Genomic DNA, 17,572 nt, shown 5'->3' with positions numbered 1-17,572 from the left:
TATGTTGTTAACGTAGGGTAGCTGTGATGTGTTAGTTGATAATGCATCGCTGCTACCCAATGTTAGCAACATAAACACGTCGTCAACCCTATATTATGTTAACATCGTCGGTGTTTGCTAACATGTCGCTGGCGACGAGATAAGTTAATGTTGCTAACGTAGGGTAGCAGCGATGCGTTATCAGCTAACGCATCGTGGAACCCCTGCTTTAAACATTAACGCATCGCTGCTACCCTATGTTAGCAACATAACGCATTGTCAACCCTATGTTATGTTAACACATCATCGGTACTCGCTAACATGCCGCCGGCGACGAGATACCAAAGGGACAAAATTAGAAATTAGAATTTGGGGAGACAAACTTGGAACTACATTCTATAAATAGACTAATTTGGGAATTTTCCCATATTTTAATATCAATTTTGAAAAAATCAGTAAATAATTACCATATGGGGGGTGGGGGGGGGGGGGATGCATGGATTTGTAGTGATTAAACGATAGATTAAAACAATATAATATATAAACTTAAATAACGAGCCACCAAATTCAACAATTTAGTAGATAAGCAGTTGATTCATCTAAAACTAAACATAAAATTATAACTAAAAATAAAAAAAAATCTAAAACTTTGATTTAAACTAGGAATGGAAAACAAAAGCAAAGTACGACAAAAAGTAACACGGTCAACGCCCCCACCGTCGGACTACTCCGCTCTCTGCGGTGGCAGCGGTTGTTGCTGAAGAAACAGCTGAAGATGCTGGAGGTGATGAGCTGGCTGATGTTGAATCTGATACATATTATTATTATTATTATTATTATTATTATTATTATTATTATTGTTATCATAAGAACCACCCAATGATAAACACGGTGCCACGGCTGCTGCAGCCGTGGCGGTGGCTGTGTGGCTAAACTCGCCACCAGTCACCGCATCAAATCCACTGTTAAACCCTAGAAGGTCAACCGACCTTAACACCTCAGAGTGTTCTCGGTCACCAACAGCAGCACCAATTATCTGCTGCTGGTGAACATGAACATCTCTGAAGTCCCTGGAGCCGGTCAATCCTAAGACCGGCTCTGGGTGCATGGTGTAAGGCAGCACCGACGGTTGGATAAACCCTTGGTTCAAAATCGGAAGCACGGCTGACGGTCCAATGTAATTAGCTAATTCGCGTTTAGCGGTTTCCAAATCCCTTTGAACCTGCTTTAATCGGTGTTGTAGGACCGATATTAACCCTACGCAGCCGTAGACCGGATCACGAAGCCTAGCATCGGCTTCGTAAGCCAACGAATTGACCGCGTCTTCTCGTTGTGTGGCGGGGAGGTCGCTGAGGAGTTTGGCTACGTTGCTGGCTCCGTAGACTCGGTGCACGTTGGAGAATTTTTGAGGCTGGTCGGGCGGAAAATAGGGTGCGAAAACGCATTCTTGTGTGCATTTTCGACGTAAGAACTTGCAAGCGGCACACGGAGAATTTGTTGACATTTTTTCTTTCACCTTCACAACTGAATACATATTTCAGAACAACTGCACATAGATAATAATATGTTCAGTAAATTAATGAAACCAAACAAGTTATTCCAAATTGACAAAATAAATCATATGAGACTTAGGAGTATCAGGAGTATTGTAACTTTGCCGCTAAAATAATATAAACCGATAGGTTATAACTGGATCGAGTCACGTTGATGTGATAGAATAGAGATCAGATCTCAGACGTTTATTTATCCTCAGAGTTAATATATTATCATCAAAAGTTAAGGAGCACACAAATTAAAAACCACAACCACAAGAGGATAAATAGGTTAAAACTGACACATAAATCGACTCAAATCTGGATCAGATACATCAACTTGGATGCATATATAACTGCTGGAAACAAACAAATTTGCTAGAAATCAAAAACTAAAGAAAATAATTAACTCAATTTATTATTATTTCATACACATAAAATTAAATTAATTTAAAACCTTTAAACAGTAATCTCACCTTTGTAGTTTTGAAGTAGTTAAAACTTTAAAAACCGCTTTAGATAGATCACACAAAAACCTTAAAAAAAAAAAGAAAAAAACATAACCCAAAAGATAAATGATGTGATGATAAGAATAATTTGTGTGTACCTTGAAAGAAAGAAATAGAGATTTAAAAGCTAGGGTTTGAAAACCAGTTGATGGTATGTTAATAAAGCCTTGAAGCAGGTGCAGGTGATGAAAGTAACATGAAATGAAGTCAGAAAACACGCACAGAGAGTAACGCGTTTGAAGAAGAATGAAGCATTATTAATAATATTATTATTATCTCGACGTAAATGACGCAATTCAACTGTGTGTAGGGATATATATTGATCAGAGAGAGAGGGAGGTGTAGTTTTGACCATAGGATTAGAATTCGGGATGTTTGTTACACAGCATGGATAGAGAGAGAGATAAGAGAGAGGGACATGACATATATGATTCTGAACGAGGACTTAAATGCCCCCTGAGTTTCCTCTTTGTCCCTGTACTGCTTTTATTGCGTTTCCATTATTACCCCTTTACTTTCGTCTTCACAGTTCTAGAAAATACAAATAAACATTATTAATAATAGTAAACAAATAAACCCTACCCGGAACCAATAGGGTTGGTGGCGCATTACTAAAGTCAAAGTTGGAAGATCTTATGTTCAAGTCTTTTGTATGATAGAAATTCTCCGTTCAAAAAAAAAAAAGTAACTCCAGGGTTGTTTTCTATGTGCAATGACAGAGGCAACATAGGGAAGTAACAAAGCCCAAACACCATTGAGGGGCAATATAAGGGGGCGATGTTGGGATACCGCCCAAAAAGAGGAGAGTGGTGAGAACTGCATGTTTTTTTTCTCTCTCTCTCTCTCTCTCATACACATATACATACATACATACATATATATGTTTTTTGGGAACGAATATTTTCTTGTATTTATGTTACCGCACTCTTTAACTTTGAAGAGCTCCGATGCCCCACTCTGGTCAGATTATGTTGTCTTAACCAGGCTCACGCTGGCTCAAAGTTTTGGATTGGGCGTTCCTATGGGAAACCCTACTGCCACTTGACAGCCGTTGTGCCACCACAAAAACAGAAGTCACTGGTGTAACACACGGTGAGACGAAAACCCGGGTGAGCTCTGGGTTCGAACTGACAACCTTTACACAAGGCCTATCTGTAAGGCCCCGGTCCCAGTGCCCTACTTTAGCGTCAGATTTACTTATAAACACAGTTCTACATATCAGAGTTAATTAAAATTTTCGCGAAAACGTTAACTTTAATCATTCGATACAAAACATTCGATCTTTTCTTTAAAACCTAACATACAACATTATATTTAAAACGTCATTTCTTCCATCTTCAGATGTCAGCCATTCAATCCATGCCATGTGACATCCTCATGCCAGCTCAATAAACATATATATACCTACGTGCATTCTAAAAGTCAGCTACGCTGAGTAAGTTCTAGTTAATCATGTAACGTATAATATATTCTCATACATTCACGTATACGTATCCAAAGATACATATTCACCCATAAAACCGAACTTCATTCCTGACACCTTACAATTATCCGTAAGAGGACCATTGCATAATATCTACTAGAAGAACACTCACTATTATTCATTGAAGTAACAACTTGTATCATTCATAGAAGGTTCTATATAAACTATCCATGAAAGGATCCCTAGACATTATCCATAGAAGGATCCTTAAACGTTACCCATAGAAGGGACCCTATATACTTTCCATAAAAGGACCACTATACATTATCCATAGAATGAACTCTATACCTGATCCATAGAAGGAACCATATACATTGTCCATAGAAGGTACTCCATAGAAGGAACGCATGCTCAATTATATACTATCCGTATAAGGAACGCTACTAAGGTACACCGTCCTTTTTTACGCTATCACATATCGAGTCTAGGTCCCATAGTAGTATAGAGGGATTTGCCATCCTAACTTACTATGCCGGACGTAGATCTCACATACCATTCATGTACCTTCTTACACATACCTCACATATACGATAATTACATCGTAGCATACGAACACTCTAGGCGCTCTTCACATCATTCATCTAACAATCATACTCTTTGACGATACGTGCAATATCCGAAGATCGTTCACATGCCGACATGCATTCATTCATAACATTCATACATACTATCATATAATTCATCATAGCATACACTTACCCTTTAAGGTAAGTGTATTAACGTTCACATTGAGTATGCACACAGCCTCGAAACCATAACAAGGAAGTGGGGCTAGAAACTCACCTATCACCGGTTTCTTTCCGAGTTAATAGTGATTCATTTCTTTAACTGAGCACGGCTAACTTTATATCAATTACACATATCAATTTCCTAATCCTATACTCTTCCTTTAGGTTGCACTAGAAATGGTTAAGTCTGGTCTATTCTAATAGCCTTGTATTTGAATACCTTGTATTCGAATGGTATGAAATTAGAATACCTTTGTATTCGAATGGCATGTGATTAGAATACATTTGTATTCGAATGGTATATGATTAGAATACATTTGTGTTAGCATACGTTTGTATTCTAATGACATGTGATTAGAATACATTTGTATTCTAATGGCATGTGATTAGAATACATTTGTATTCTAATGGCATGTAACTAGAATACATTTGTGTTAGCATACATTTGTATTCTAATGTCATGTGATTAGAATACATTTGTGTTAGCATACATTTGTATTCGAATGACATATGATTAGAATACATTTGTGTTAGCATTCAAATTGTATTCGAATGGCATATAATAGGCATTGTATTTTCCTTCTGTCTTTTTCTCTTACAGGTATTCGAATAGGGCACTTGTCCCATTCGAATACACCCACTGATGGGTTAGTGTTCATACTTTTATTATTATTATTATTATTATTTATATCATCCAGACTCTCATTATAGCACCATATCACTCCTTAAGCATTAACGTATCTTCCTTAGCCTAAGATCTAGTACCGGTGCCCATAAAGCTTGAACCTTTATCGATCCCAAACCCGTTTAGGCTAGATCTAGGGTTTTTACATGAACCGTACCTACTAACGAGTCCACTAAATCCATTTTTAACATCAAGTGTACATTTTTATGTTATAACAATACCCGATTTGCCTTATTACTAAGTCTTAGGGCAAACTGTTCTTAAAAAACATAATCTTTACGTGTAAAGAACATACCTTTATACGCTTTTAGGCTACGGTTAGATTTGGTATGCAACAATAGGCTTGTATCTTGCTTGTATAGTCTAGATCTATCAAGATCCAAGCTTGGTTGTTGATATTGAACCTTTGCCGATTTTTAGGGAGAGTTTGTGTGTGTTTTAGAGTGTGTTGGAGGCTATGAGATAAGAAATGAGGGTTTTAGAGTTTTAATGAGGTTTAAGGAATATTTATACTCTCTTAAGCTCATGGACCTAAGGCCCATCACCACCCTTAATTCATCTTTCATTAACCAAGTCCATACTCCTTTATTATATTTAATTTTAATTGAACATTAACACACATTTAATAAACATATTTCCTCTATTTATTATTATAAAAATTAGGATGTTACACTATCTTAAATCGCTAATATCTATCCAAAAGTGACAGAAGTGGGATTCGAACTTGGGTCTCCATTGGAGAACCCAAGCCTCCTACCACTAAGCCACAAGTGGGGAATATATATATATATACACACACACATATGTATATTGGGGCAACAAAATGGTGACAAACCACAGTGAAGCGTTATAAAGAGTGGTTTCGAATGCCCCTCTTTATCAAAACTAATTATTATTCTTATTAAGTTTAACCAAATTATTAAACTTGAGTGCATAATTCTTATTGTTAAACTTGAGTGCATAATTCTTAGGATGCTAAAGCCGACAATTTAACAAACTTTAAAAGAAAAACTTCCACCTTAACCCCGGGTAACACACTTAGCTCTTGAGAGTCTTAAGTCCTTAATGTAACACCCCGACCGATGGCGGATTATACATCGGGGCGCTACGAATTGTTTCATTACTCGTGACACTATTTGGATGTCAATAATTAATAAATACATTTCATTGCGCATGCGCATAACACACCATAAAGTAACATAAATCACATATCATAACTCATAATATTCAAATACATAAATTTGTCTTGTTATATTTTAAACTAGGTCCAAAGTAAAAGAAAACATCCTACGTGTCCTCGAGTTTCCAAAAGCAGCTACAGCAAACCTGAACATGTGTTAAAATAAAACGTCAACACTTGCGTGTTGGTGAGAAATCAAGTTTAATAGATATAAATAGATAATAACAAAGCACTGCGCGCAACATGTGTATAACTGGTGTTCAACATAGTGTGTAAACAGATTGTGATCAAGCCTAAATAGATCATAGCTCATAGTTCATAGCGTGCTCCAAATCGAGCAAAAACAAATAATCATTCGTGTATGTGCAAACAAATCAAGAAAATCGTAACGATAGGTCTCCCTTGTTTATCTAATGGATCCATGAAAACTTCGGAATAGGCCGATCAAAGCGGTTAATGATCAACACATACAAATATACAACACTAGTAAACGTCCATAACACATGGGTTTTGCGCACATAATTTCATAAACAAGTTTAAGACTCAAGTTGTACGAACACATGAATATCCCAAAACGTTAAAAATAAAAGGGGATTAGGTACGAGATTACTCACTTGTAAAAGGTGCGTTGAAAGATAATGCAAGAACCAACTTTTAAACAAGCGAAAGTTAACCTATAAATAAGAGGTTATTGGTTTAACGATTGGTTTTTATGTCTTGAATATATGCAAGTTACTTAAACAAAAAATTATATATTATATATTTACCGAGATTCTGGGCAGAAAAGAAGAGAAGACGGATTGCAAAGAGGGGAGTTGGAGGCGTCGCTGAGGATCTTCGGCTGAGAGTAAGAGAGAAAGATTTTGGGGAGTGTTTAAGTGTTTGAGTGTAGTGTTTAATTATCCAAGAAATTAGTTTTATTTATAGGAAAACCCTAGGGAACACATCCCTTGAATTGGGGAAAAAGATCTTATTAAATCAAAGCAAAAGATATCAAAAGCAAAAGATATGGTGGCAGCTGCAGGGGATGGGGAAGGCTGACAGGTTACTGTTCAAAGCATGGGAGGGGTCAGTCAAAGTACTGTTCAAGACATGCAAAAGAAGATTTTAAAAGATTATGCCAGTTACTTTTTCTGACAACCAAGAGGGTTGGTAAGCAAGCTGCGCCGAAAGTGACTTTTCGGACAGATGTCAGATCTGGCCTACTGTGCCCATACCTTGGCAGGTATAGCACAGAAGATAAGATATTTCAAAAGCATACAGGCTGGCAAAAACTGGAGAAAAGACTTAAATGTCTAGCGCGAGAAGGCTTGAGTGCGCGAGGGCGAAGGCAGACAGAACAATCCTTAGCGCGCCGCGGGAAGAACTACAATCCTTAGCGCGCCGCGGGAAGAACTACAATCCTTAGCGCGCCGCGGGAAGAACTACAATCCTTAGCGCGCCGCGGGAAGAACTACAATCCTTTGCGCGCCGCGGGAACAGTTCGCCTCGCGTATCGCAGGAACAGCTGGTCTTCACGCGGGCTTCCTTGTAAGGAGTCTGGCGCGTGGAGCTGCGCAGACATCCTTAGGCGGGAAGAACCAAAGGACAAGCAAAGAGTTAAGAGAAAAAGGGGCGGGACGGCGACAAGGGAGAAAAAGGGGCGGGACGGCAGAAAGGAATTATTATTAGTAATATATATATATATATATGATAAATTTATAAAGATTATAATCAAATTTTAAATCTTAAAATCGGATCCGAAAACGGGTACCTGGGTCGGGTCGGATTTGGGCAGATGTCACAGTCTCCCCTACTTTAAGAAATTTCGTCCCGAAATTTATCTCGAAGTAGGATGCGCAGAGAAAAGGTGCGGGTATTTGATCTTCAATTGATCTTCCCTTTCCCAAGTGAACTCGGCTCCGCGCTTGGACTCCCAGCGAACTTTGACAATAGGGATGCGACTGCGCTTGGTTTGCTTCACCTCGCGATCCATAATCTCAACAGGCTTCTCAACGAAATGCATAGACTCATCAACTTGAACTTCATCAAGTGGTATGTGGAGGTTCTCGTCAGCTAAACATTTCTTGAGATTGGATACATGGAACGTTGGATGCACATTGCTGAGCGCGGGCTGCAGGTCCAGTTTGTAGGCAACCTTTCCCACCCTCGCAAGAATCTTGAACAGACCAACATAACGAGGTGCAAGCTTACCTTTCTTCCCAAAGCGGACAACACCCTTCCAGGGCGACACTTTGAGGAGAACAAGATCACCAACTAGAAATTCGAGAGGCTTCCGCCTGCGATCCGCGTAACTCTTCTGTCGGCTTCTGGCAGTCAGCAGATGATCACGGACCTTGGCGATTTTATCGGTTGTCTCTTGAACTAGTTCGGGTCCTGTGATTTGAACTTCACCCACTTCGTTCCAACAAATCGGTGAGCGGCACTTTCGACCGTAAAGTGCTTCAAATGGGGCCATACCGATGCTGGAATGATAGCTGTTATTATAAGAGAACTCGATCAGAGGTAGGTGTGAATCCCAATTACCTCCAAAATCAAGAACACAAGATCGAAGCATATCCTCAAGGGTTTGGATGGTTCGCTCAGACTGTCCGTCAGTCTGAGGATGATATGCAGTACTCATGTCCAAACGAGTTCCTAACGCAAATTGGAGGGATTTCCAAAAGCGAGATATAAAACGGCCATCGCGATCGGATATTATGCTCAGGGGAGTACCATGACGGCAGACAATTTCTTTGACATATAGATGCGCAAGTTGTTCAACACGGTAGGTTTCACGAATGGGCAGAAAGTGGGCAGACTTGGTCAATCGATCCACTATTACCCAAATGCTATCATGTTTGCTTGCGGTCGAGGGTAACTTGGTGATAAAGTCCATTGCTATACTTTCCCATTTCCACGTAGGAATTTCTGGTTGTTCGAGCAAACCAGATGGGCGTTGATGTTCAGCTTTTACCTTAGAACAAGTTAGGCATTTAGCTATGAACACAGCAATATCCTTTTTCATACCGGGCCACCAAAAGGTAAGGCGCAAAATCTTTGTACATTTTGTCAGCTCCAGGATGAATGGAATATCGAGTTTTGTGCGCTTCACTCAGTATGTCAGTGCGAAGAATCTCATCATTGGGAATCCAGATGCGATTGAGATAACAGAGAGTTCCATTCAGGTTAGGGACTAGATGCACTTCCGCACCACACGCTAACTCGGCGCGTAGGTTGCCTTTGCTGATCGATGCGCGCTGCGCGTCGCGAATGCGCGATTCAAGATTGCTTTGGATCGGCGCGAAGTGAAGCTGCGTGCGCGGCAAAATACAGTTGAGTTGACTGGGTTTGCGGCTGAGCGCATCGGCTACCACATTAGCCTTTCCAGGGTGATATCGGATCTCACAATCGTAATCGCTGATGAGTTCGTTCCATCGGCGTTGTCTCATGTTAAGTTCCTTTTGATCAAAAATGTGATGAAGGCTTTTATGGTCGGTGTAAATGATGCACTTAGTACCATAGAGGTAGTGTCTCCAGATTTTTAAGGCAAATACAACTGCGCCAAGTTCGAGGTCGTGAGTCGTATAATTCTTTTCATGAATCTTGAGTTGCCTTGACGCGTAAGCGATAACCTTGCCTCGTTGCATAAGTACACAACAGAGACCTTGGTTGGAGGCATCACAATAAACGACAAGGTCGTCAGTACCCTCTGGTAACGTTAGAACAGGAGCTTCGCACAACTTTCGCTTGAGCGTTTGAAAGGCTTCTTCTTGCTTCGAGCCCCAAATATACGGTTTGCCTTTGTGCGTTAATGCCGTTAAAGGCAAGGCGATTTTTGAGAAGTTCGAAATGAATCGCCGGTAGTAACCAGCTAAGCCCAAAAAGGAACGGATTTCGGTAGGAGTGGTCGGTGTAATCCAGTGCTTGATTGCTTCAATTTTGGATGGGTCGACATGAATACCCATCTTGTTTACAACATGACCGAGAAACTGTACTTCGTCAGACCAAAACTCACACTTGGAGAGTTTGGCATAGAGTTGCTTGGTTCGAAGCTTTTGCAACACCAACAGAAGATGTTGTTCATGCTCGGCCTTGGTTTTGGAATATACCAGAACGTCATCGATAAATACGATCACGAATTGTTCCAAGAAAGGCCTACACACCCGGTTCATTAGATCCATGAAGACAGCGGGTGCGTTGGTTAAACCGAAGGGCATGACCAAGAATTCAAAATGACCGTAGCGGGTTCGAAAGGCAGTTTTGGGAATATCTTCTTCGCGGATACGCAACTGGTGATAGCCAGAACGGAGATCGATTTTGGAGAAACAAGAGGCACCTTGGAGTAGGTCAAAGAGGTCGTCAATACGCGGTAAGGGGTACCGGTTCTTAATGGTGAGCTTGTTCAGCTCGCGGTAATCGATACACATGCGAAACGAACCGTCTTTCTTTTTAACGAACAAAACCGGAGCACCCCACGGCGAAGAGCTAGGGCGGATGAATCCTTTATCGGTCAACTCTTGAAGTTGACTTGCTAATTCTTGCATTTCAGCGGGTGCAAGTCGATAAGGAGATTTGGCTACGGGGGATGCACCAGGAACAAGATCAACACGAAACTCGACTTCTCGAGCGGGAGGTAAACCAGGAAGATCTTCGGGAAAGACTTCAGGAAAGTCACGCACGATGGGGATTTCATGAAGTTTCTTCTTTCCTTCATCGGGTTTGACCACATGAGCTAAGAACGCGACACATTTCTTTCGTAAAAGTCTTCGGGCTTCAGTGCATGACATAAGTTTAAGACCGTTAGATGGTTTCTCGCCATAGATATGAAGATCTTGACCATTTTCCCGAGGAATGCGAATCAATTTCTTGGCGCAGATTACTTCGGCGCGATTTTGCGAGAGCCAGTCCATACCAATAATAACATCAAAACTTCCAAGAGGCATGGGAATGAGGTTGATTAGAAAATCGTGTTCATTAAGGTTAAGCGTGCAATCTTTGATCACGGAGTTTATTATAATTGTTTCACCGTTAGCCATTTCAACTGTAAAGTTTTCGTTTAAGTTTATTCGCGGTCGCGCAAGTTTTTGTTCAAATGCGCGAGAAATAAAACTCCTATCGGCGCCAGTATCAAAAAGTATAGATGCATATTGTCCGTTAAGTAAAAATGTACCATTAACCACGTCATTATTCGCTTGCGCTTGGTGCGCGGTTATATTAAAAGCTCGTCCGCGCGCCACTTGGTTTGAAATTTGGTTAACCGGATTAGCTTGCGTAATTTGTACTTGCAGTCTCGGGCACGCGTTCCGGAAATGACTGGGGTCACCGCAGTTATAGCACGACCTGGGTCGTGGATTATGGTATGTTGATTGTGGGTTTTGCGGGTAGGTTGGTGGTGTTTGCGCGATTGGGTTGGCGGGAAGGACTCTACAGTACTCAGCAGTGTGACTAATACGGCCACATCGGTTGCATTGTCGACACGGGGCTTGAGTTGGTTGATGAAGTTTACAGGTTGGGCAAAAGGGTTGGTTTCCTGTGTAAGGTTTCTTAGTTGACGGGGCAGGGAGCGCGGAATTGGTTAAGGCATAGTTATGGACTACAGGGGGTGTTGGGTAGGTTGACAGTGGGTTAGGAGCGTGTACTGGGGGTTGGTAGGCGGGTTGCTGGACAACAAGCGGGTTGGTAAGCGCGTAGGCTTGATGATTGGGTTTGTGCCTGCGTTTGAGGTTGTTACGGTTTGAGGGTTCTGTCTTGGTTTCTGTTGGTTCTGGGACAGTCTTGGTGAGTTTGGTCTTCTCGGCTCCCCGCAGGAACAGAGTTCCTGCCCTGACATGGTTGTCACTGAGCACAGCGGCCAACTCGATGGCGTCAGAGAGGGTTACTGGGTTCCTGGCCCATACAGAATCTTGAATTTCCATGGGGAGACCCCCAAGAAACTTTTCGATGGCGCGGCGGGAAGGGGTAACTAGGTGCGGGACAAGCAAACTTAGTTCGTGAAAGCGCGTAGCGTACTCGCGCGCTTCGCCACTGTACTGTTTCAAGTTCCAAAATTCCTCCTCAAGGCGCTTTACTTCGTTGGGAGGGCAGAATTCTCGAGTCAAAAGATCCTTGAATTCCTCCCAGAGCATGCTAGAAGCAGCCTCTGCGCCACGCGCGTGAGCTACTTCGTTCCACCATGTAAGCGCCCTTGATTCCAGGACACTTGAGGCGTATAAGGTTCGTCGGTCTGGAGGGCAATGGGTATGGAGGAAGGTGTTCTCAATTTTCTCGAGCCATTGGAGCATTACGGTGGCTCCTTCGAGCCCTGTGAATTTCGGAGGGTTACCCGCATTAAAGGACTTAATATTGTATCCGGAGGGGTTGGTATTATTTTGATTTAAGGCTTGGGCTATTGCGGCGGCCATTTCCTGGGAACGACGCTGCATACGTCTGCGCGAGGCTTCTCTCCTCTGATGACGGCGAGCTGATAGCGGAGGCATTCTATAAAAGTTTTAGTTTTTGTTAATATCTTGGTATGGGAAATCGTTTTAGCGCAAAGTATATCATTGTAAAGCTTGTTTCGCGGAGTTAAATGCTATCAAATTTTGAAGTAAAATATGAATTTAAATGCAAACTTAATACAGGTAATGAATTCGAATTGAAAATCGACAATTCATGCATCACCATGACTTTTCAAATCTTCAATTTAAAATATACGAGTAAATGAGTATTGGAGGTTGACAATTCATGTATCACCATGACTTTTCAAATCTTCAATTTAAAATATACAAGTAAATGAGTATTGGAGGTTGACAATTCATGTATCACCATGACTTTTCAAATCTTCAATTTTAGAACATAAAGTTAATGGGGATTGAAAATCAACTATTCATGTATCACCATGACTTTTCGGATTTTCAATGTTAAGTCCCAACAACAAACGAATATGTAAGTAAAGAAACGAATTGAAATTTAACAATAACAATCGAAAGATCGCGGATAAAACATGAAATCATGTGCTGCATATGCGCAAGCATATTTTATAAATATCGAGTAATTAACAATTTGCGCGCAATCATGAGATTTTTCTCATGCGCGAGAAGGGACTCTTAGGTATTCTAGGTCGTTACGTCTAACCACCTAATCCTAGAGTCACGGAGCTCTGATACCAATCTGTAAGACCCCGACCGATGACGGATTATACATCGGGGCGCTACGAATTGTTTCATTACTCGTGACACTATTTGGATGTCAATAATTAATAAATACATTTCATTGCGCATGCGCATAACACACCTTAAAGTAACATAAATCACATATCATAACTCATAATATTCAAATACATAAATTTGTCTTGTTATATTTTAAACTAGGTCCAAAGTAAAAGAAAACATCCTACGTGTCCTCGAGTTTCCAAAAGCAGCTACAGCAAACCTGAACATGTGTTAAAATAAAACGTCAACACTTGCATGTCGGTGAGAAATTAAGTTTAATAGATATGAATAGATAATAACAAAGCACTGCGCGCAACATGTGTATAACTGGTGTTCAACATAGTGTGTAAACAGATTGTGATCAAGCCTAAATAGATCATAGCTCATAGTTCATAGCGTGCTCCAAATCGAGCAAAAACAAATAATCATTCGTGTATGTGCAAACAAATCAAGAAAATCGTAACGATAGGTCTCCCTTGTTTATCTAATGGATCCATGAAAACTTCGGAATAGGCCGATCAAAGCGGTTAATGATCAACACATACAAATATACAACACTAGTAAACGTCCATAACACATGGGTTTTGCGCACATAATTTCATAAACAAGTTTAAGACTCAAGTTGTACGAACACATGAATATCCCAAAACGTTAAAAATAAAAGGGGATTAGGTACGAGATTACTCACTTGTAAAAGGTGCGTTGAAAGATAATGCAAGAACCAACTTTTAAACAAGCGAAAGTTAACCTATAAATAAGAGGTTATTGGTTTAACGATTGGTTTTTATGTCTTGAATATATGCAAGTTACTTAAACAAAAAATTATATATTATATATTTACCGAGATTCTGGGCAGAAAAGAAGAGAAGACGGATTGCAAAGAGGGGAGTTGGAGGCGTCGCTGAGGATCTTCGGCTGAGAGTAAGAGAGAAAGATTTTGGGGAGTGTTTAAGTGTTTGAGTGTAGTGTTTAATTATCCAAGAAATTAGTTTTATTTATAGGAAAACCCTAGGGAACACATCCCTTGAATTGGGGAAAAAGATCTTATTAAATCAAAGCAAAAGATATCAAAAGCAAAAGATATGGTGGCAGCTGCAGGGGATGGGGAAGGCTGACAGGTTACTGTTCAAAGCATGGGAGGGGTCAGTCAAAGTACTGTTCAAGACATGCAAAAGAAGATTTTAAAAGATTATGCCAGTTACTTTTTCTGACAACCAAGAGGGTTGGTAAGCAAGCTGCGCCGAAAGTGACTTTTCGGACAGATGTCAGATCTGGCCTACTGTGCCCATACCTTGGCAGGTATAGCACAGAAGATAAGATATTTCAAAAGCATACAGGCTGGCAAAAACTGGAGAAAAGACTTAAATGTCTAGCGCGAGAAGGCTTGAGTGCGCGAGGGCGAAGGCAGACAGAACAATCCTTAGCGCGCCGCGGGAAGAACTACAATCCTTAGCGCGCCGCGGGAAGAACTACAATCCTTAGCGCGCCGCGGGAAGAACTACAATCCTTTGCGCGCCGCAGGAACAGTTCGCCTCGCATATCGCAGGAACAGCTGGTCTTCATGCAGGCTTCCTTGTAAGGAGTCTGGCGCGTGGAGTTGCGCAGACATCCTTAGACGGGAAGAACCAAAGGACAAGCAAAGAGTTAAGAGAAAAAGGGGCGGGACGGCGACAAGGGAGAAAAAGGGGCGGGACGGCAGAAAGGAATTATTATTAGTAATATATATATATATATATGATAAATTTATAAAGATTATAATCAAATTTTAAATCTTAAAATCGGATCCGAAAACGGGTACCTGGGTCGGGTCGGATTTGGGCAGATGTCACACTTAACCACAAGACCAAAACATTTTCTTGTTAATCTTTCAGCCTAGTAACTATATATTCTAACTATAGCAATAATAAAGTAATAAGTCTTAACTAATATATTCTCGACAGAATTACAGAAATTGTCCTTTATGTTTACACCAAATTTCAGTGGTTGTACTTTATCTTTAAAAGTAACATAATTTGTACTTTACGTTTCTAAATGTTACATCGTTTGTCCTTTGGCCTAACCCAGTTAGTTTTTCTTGTTAACCCAGGTTACATGCCTTGCACGTGAGGGCAAATTAGTCATTTTACCCATCATTTTAAATTATACTAATAATTAATTAAAAGATTAAAATATATATAAACACACACACACACACACACACACTCTCTCTCTCTCTCTCACTCTCCTCTCTCTCTCTCTCTCTCTCTATTATACATGGCGGAAATCAAATCTATGCCACCAGGCCCATCGGAACCCACCACCTCCATTGTGACATCCGTCAAATTCGAGTCTCGAGTTGTATTAGTTTTGTAAACTTCTATTTTTGTAAAAACCGACTCAACACTTTAGAACCTTATTTATTTATTATATAATATTATAATAGACATCGATCTCAACTAATATCGATCTTTGTCATATTTAAGTGTCGTTAAGAAAACATAAGGGGTTCAAACTGAGTTTTTGTTAAGTTGTTATAAGCATTAGAAACCTTTAAACTCTTTTTAAACAACCATTAGAACTTGGAGGGCTTGTTTTGAAAATATGCAATACATATACCACCAACACAAACCTAACCCTAACATAAACATCAAGCCTCATCCCTTTCTCTCTTGTCCTGGTCGCCGCCGCCGCCTCCGGCGAGCACCGCCACCTCCGGCCACCACCTCCAACACACTCACACAACACACAGCCGTCACCACCCTCCCTTGGCCGTTTTTCTGGCGAGCTCAAGCGGTTCGCGACACCTCACCACCTCCGAACACCACCCCCACCGCAGCCATCACTCCAGCCCCACCGCACCACCACCACTACAAACCCACAGCCACCCCTTTCTCCTTTGTTTGCGTTTTTCCGGCGAACCCGGATTCCGGCGAGAAGCCGCGACGGCACTACGGCCGCCGTGTTGCACCCCCTCCGTCTATCTCTCACCCTCGTCTTCTTTCTCTATCTCTCTTTCTCCCCATCGGCTTCTCCGGCGATCGAGGAAACGGCCACCGGCGTTCCGGCCACCGTTTCCCTCTCTCCCTCTTTAGCTCGTCTCTCTCACTCTCTCTTTTCGACTCTCTCTCTCTCCGGTAGTTTCGACTCGGGAACACGAAAAAGGTATATAAATTGGGTGTTAGTGTCATTAAACTTCTTATATCGATTATCGGATTTTAAGTTCGTTAATAACCGGTTTTATATATATTTGGTTATTTACGTTAGAACAAGTTTGGTTTTAAATTGTTATTTAAATTATGGAATTGGTTTGTTAACATATTGTGTTTCAGGATTTGGATTTTTGGGTCGTCTCGTCAAGACCCGGGTTCGAGTCCCATGTTAAAACCGAGTTCGTGTTATCATTGTTACAATTTGTATATTTAGTATAAAACCATAAAAATATATAAAACTCTTTAGTTTTAACGGTTATTATTATTATTATTGTTATTATTATCATTAACCAAAACAATTATTTTTATCATTATTTTAATAATAAATGGATTATTATTATTATCATTATTATTATTATTATCATCATTATTATAAATATTAATGATGTTATTAATATTATTAAAAGTCATATTATTATTATCTATTAAAATCATATTTTACCATTAATTACTAGCAGATAATATAACTATATTTATTTTGTAAACTTATTTAGAAATCGAACCAACATCGGATATAGTATCATTCAATATTATTTATTATTATTATTTTTATCAACAACATTTTAATTAATACTAAGATATTTATTCTTTAACTATTATTATTAGTATTATTAATAATAATTATTGATATTATTATTATCATCATTATCTTACATATCTATAAATATATATAAACACACACACACACACATATATATATATAACATATCTCTTTAAAATTATTATTATTATTACTATCTTTATTATTAATAATATTATTATAAACTTTATTATCTATTCATCTTTATAAAACCGAACTCTTAAATTAAGCCCGTCTTGTTTTTATTTAATATTGGTTTAATTATTTAAAAGTCCCAATAAAATGATATTATTTTTATTCTAATTATTAGTTAAGTACGAGTCTCTAATCATTAACAAACTAACCGATAACTCGATTTAACAACCGAACCTCCTCGTTCAATGTTTCCAATATAGTTTCATTATGGTTTCAAGTTCATTAATATATATTACATTATTTATTTTAGCTAAGGTGTTTATCGTTTCAAGTTGGATCTGTTCGTTTACCATTCGAGCTTCATTTATTTATCTATTTATTTCTCGGTTCATCAATCGAGG

General features: G+C 39.8%; 1 protein-coding gene across 1 annotated transcript; it reads right to left on the bottom strand.

The window, feature by feature from the left end:
* Nucleotides 1-471: 471 nt before the first annotated feature.
* Nucleotides 472-2,058, bottom strand: LOC143616483 (uncharacterized). Its single transcript, XM_077089300.1, has 2 exons — nt 1,988-2,058; nt 472-1,525 (listed from the first exon to the last, which is right to left on the bottom strand). Exon 2 carries the CDS (start codon nt 1,511-1,513, stop codon nt 704-706), a length of 810 nt encoding a protein of 269 aa, XP_076945415.1. The 5' UTR covers nt 1,514-1,525; nt 1,988-2,058; the 3' UTR covers nt 472-703.
* Nucleotides 2,059-17,572: the final 15,514 nt, after the last annotated feature.

Source organism: Bidens hawaiensis, unplaced genomic scaffold, assembly GCF_021521415.1.
Source record: "Bidens hawaiensis isolate Kalapana, Puna unplaced genomic scaffold, B.hawaiensis_p1.1 tig00047569_1, whole genome shotgun sequence".
Taxonomy (NCBI): Eukaryota; Viridiplantae; Streptophyta; class Magnoliopsida; order Asterales; family Asteraceae; genus Bidens; species Bidens hawaiensis.
The sequence above is the reverse complement of the archived record's forward strand: the minus strand, read 5'-3'. Positions and strand labels throughout refer to the sequence as shown.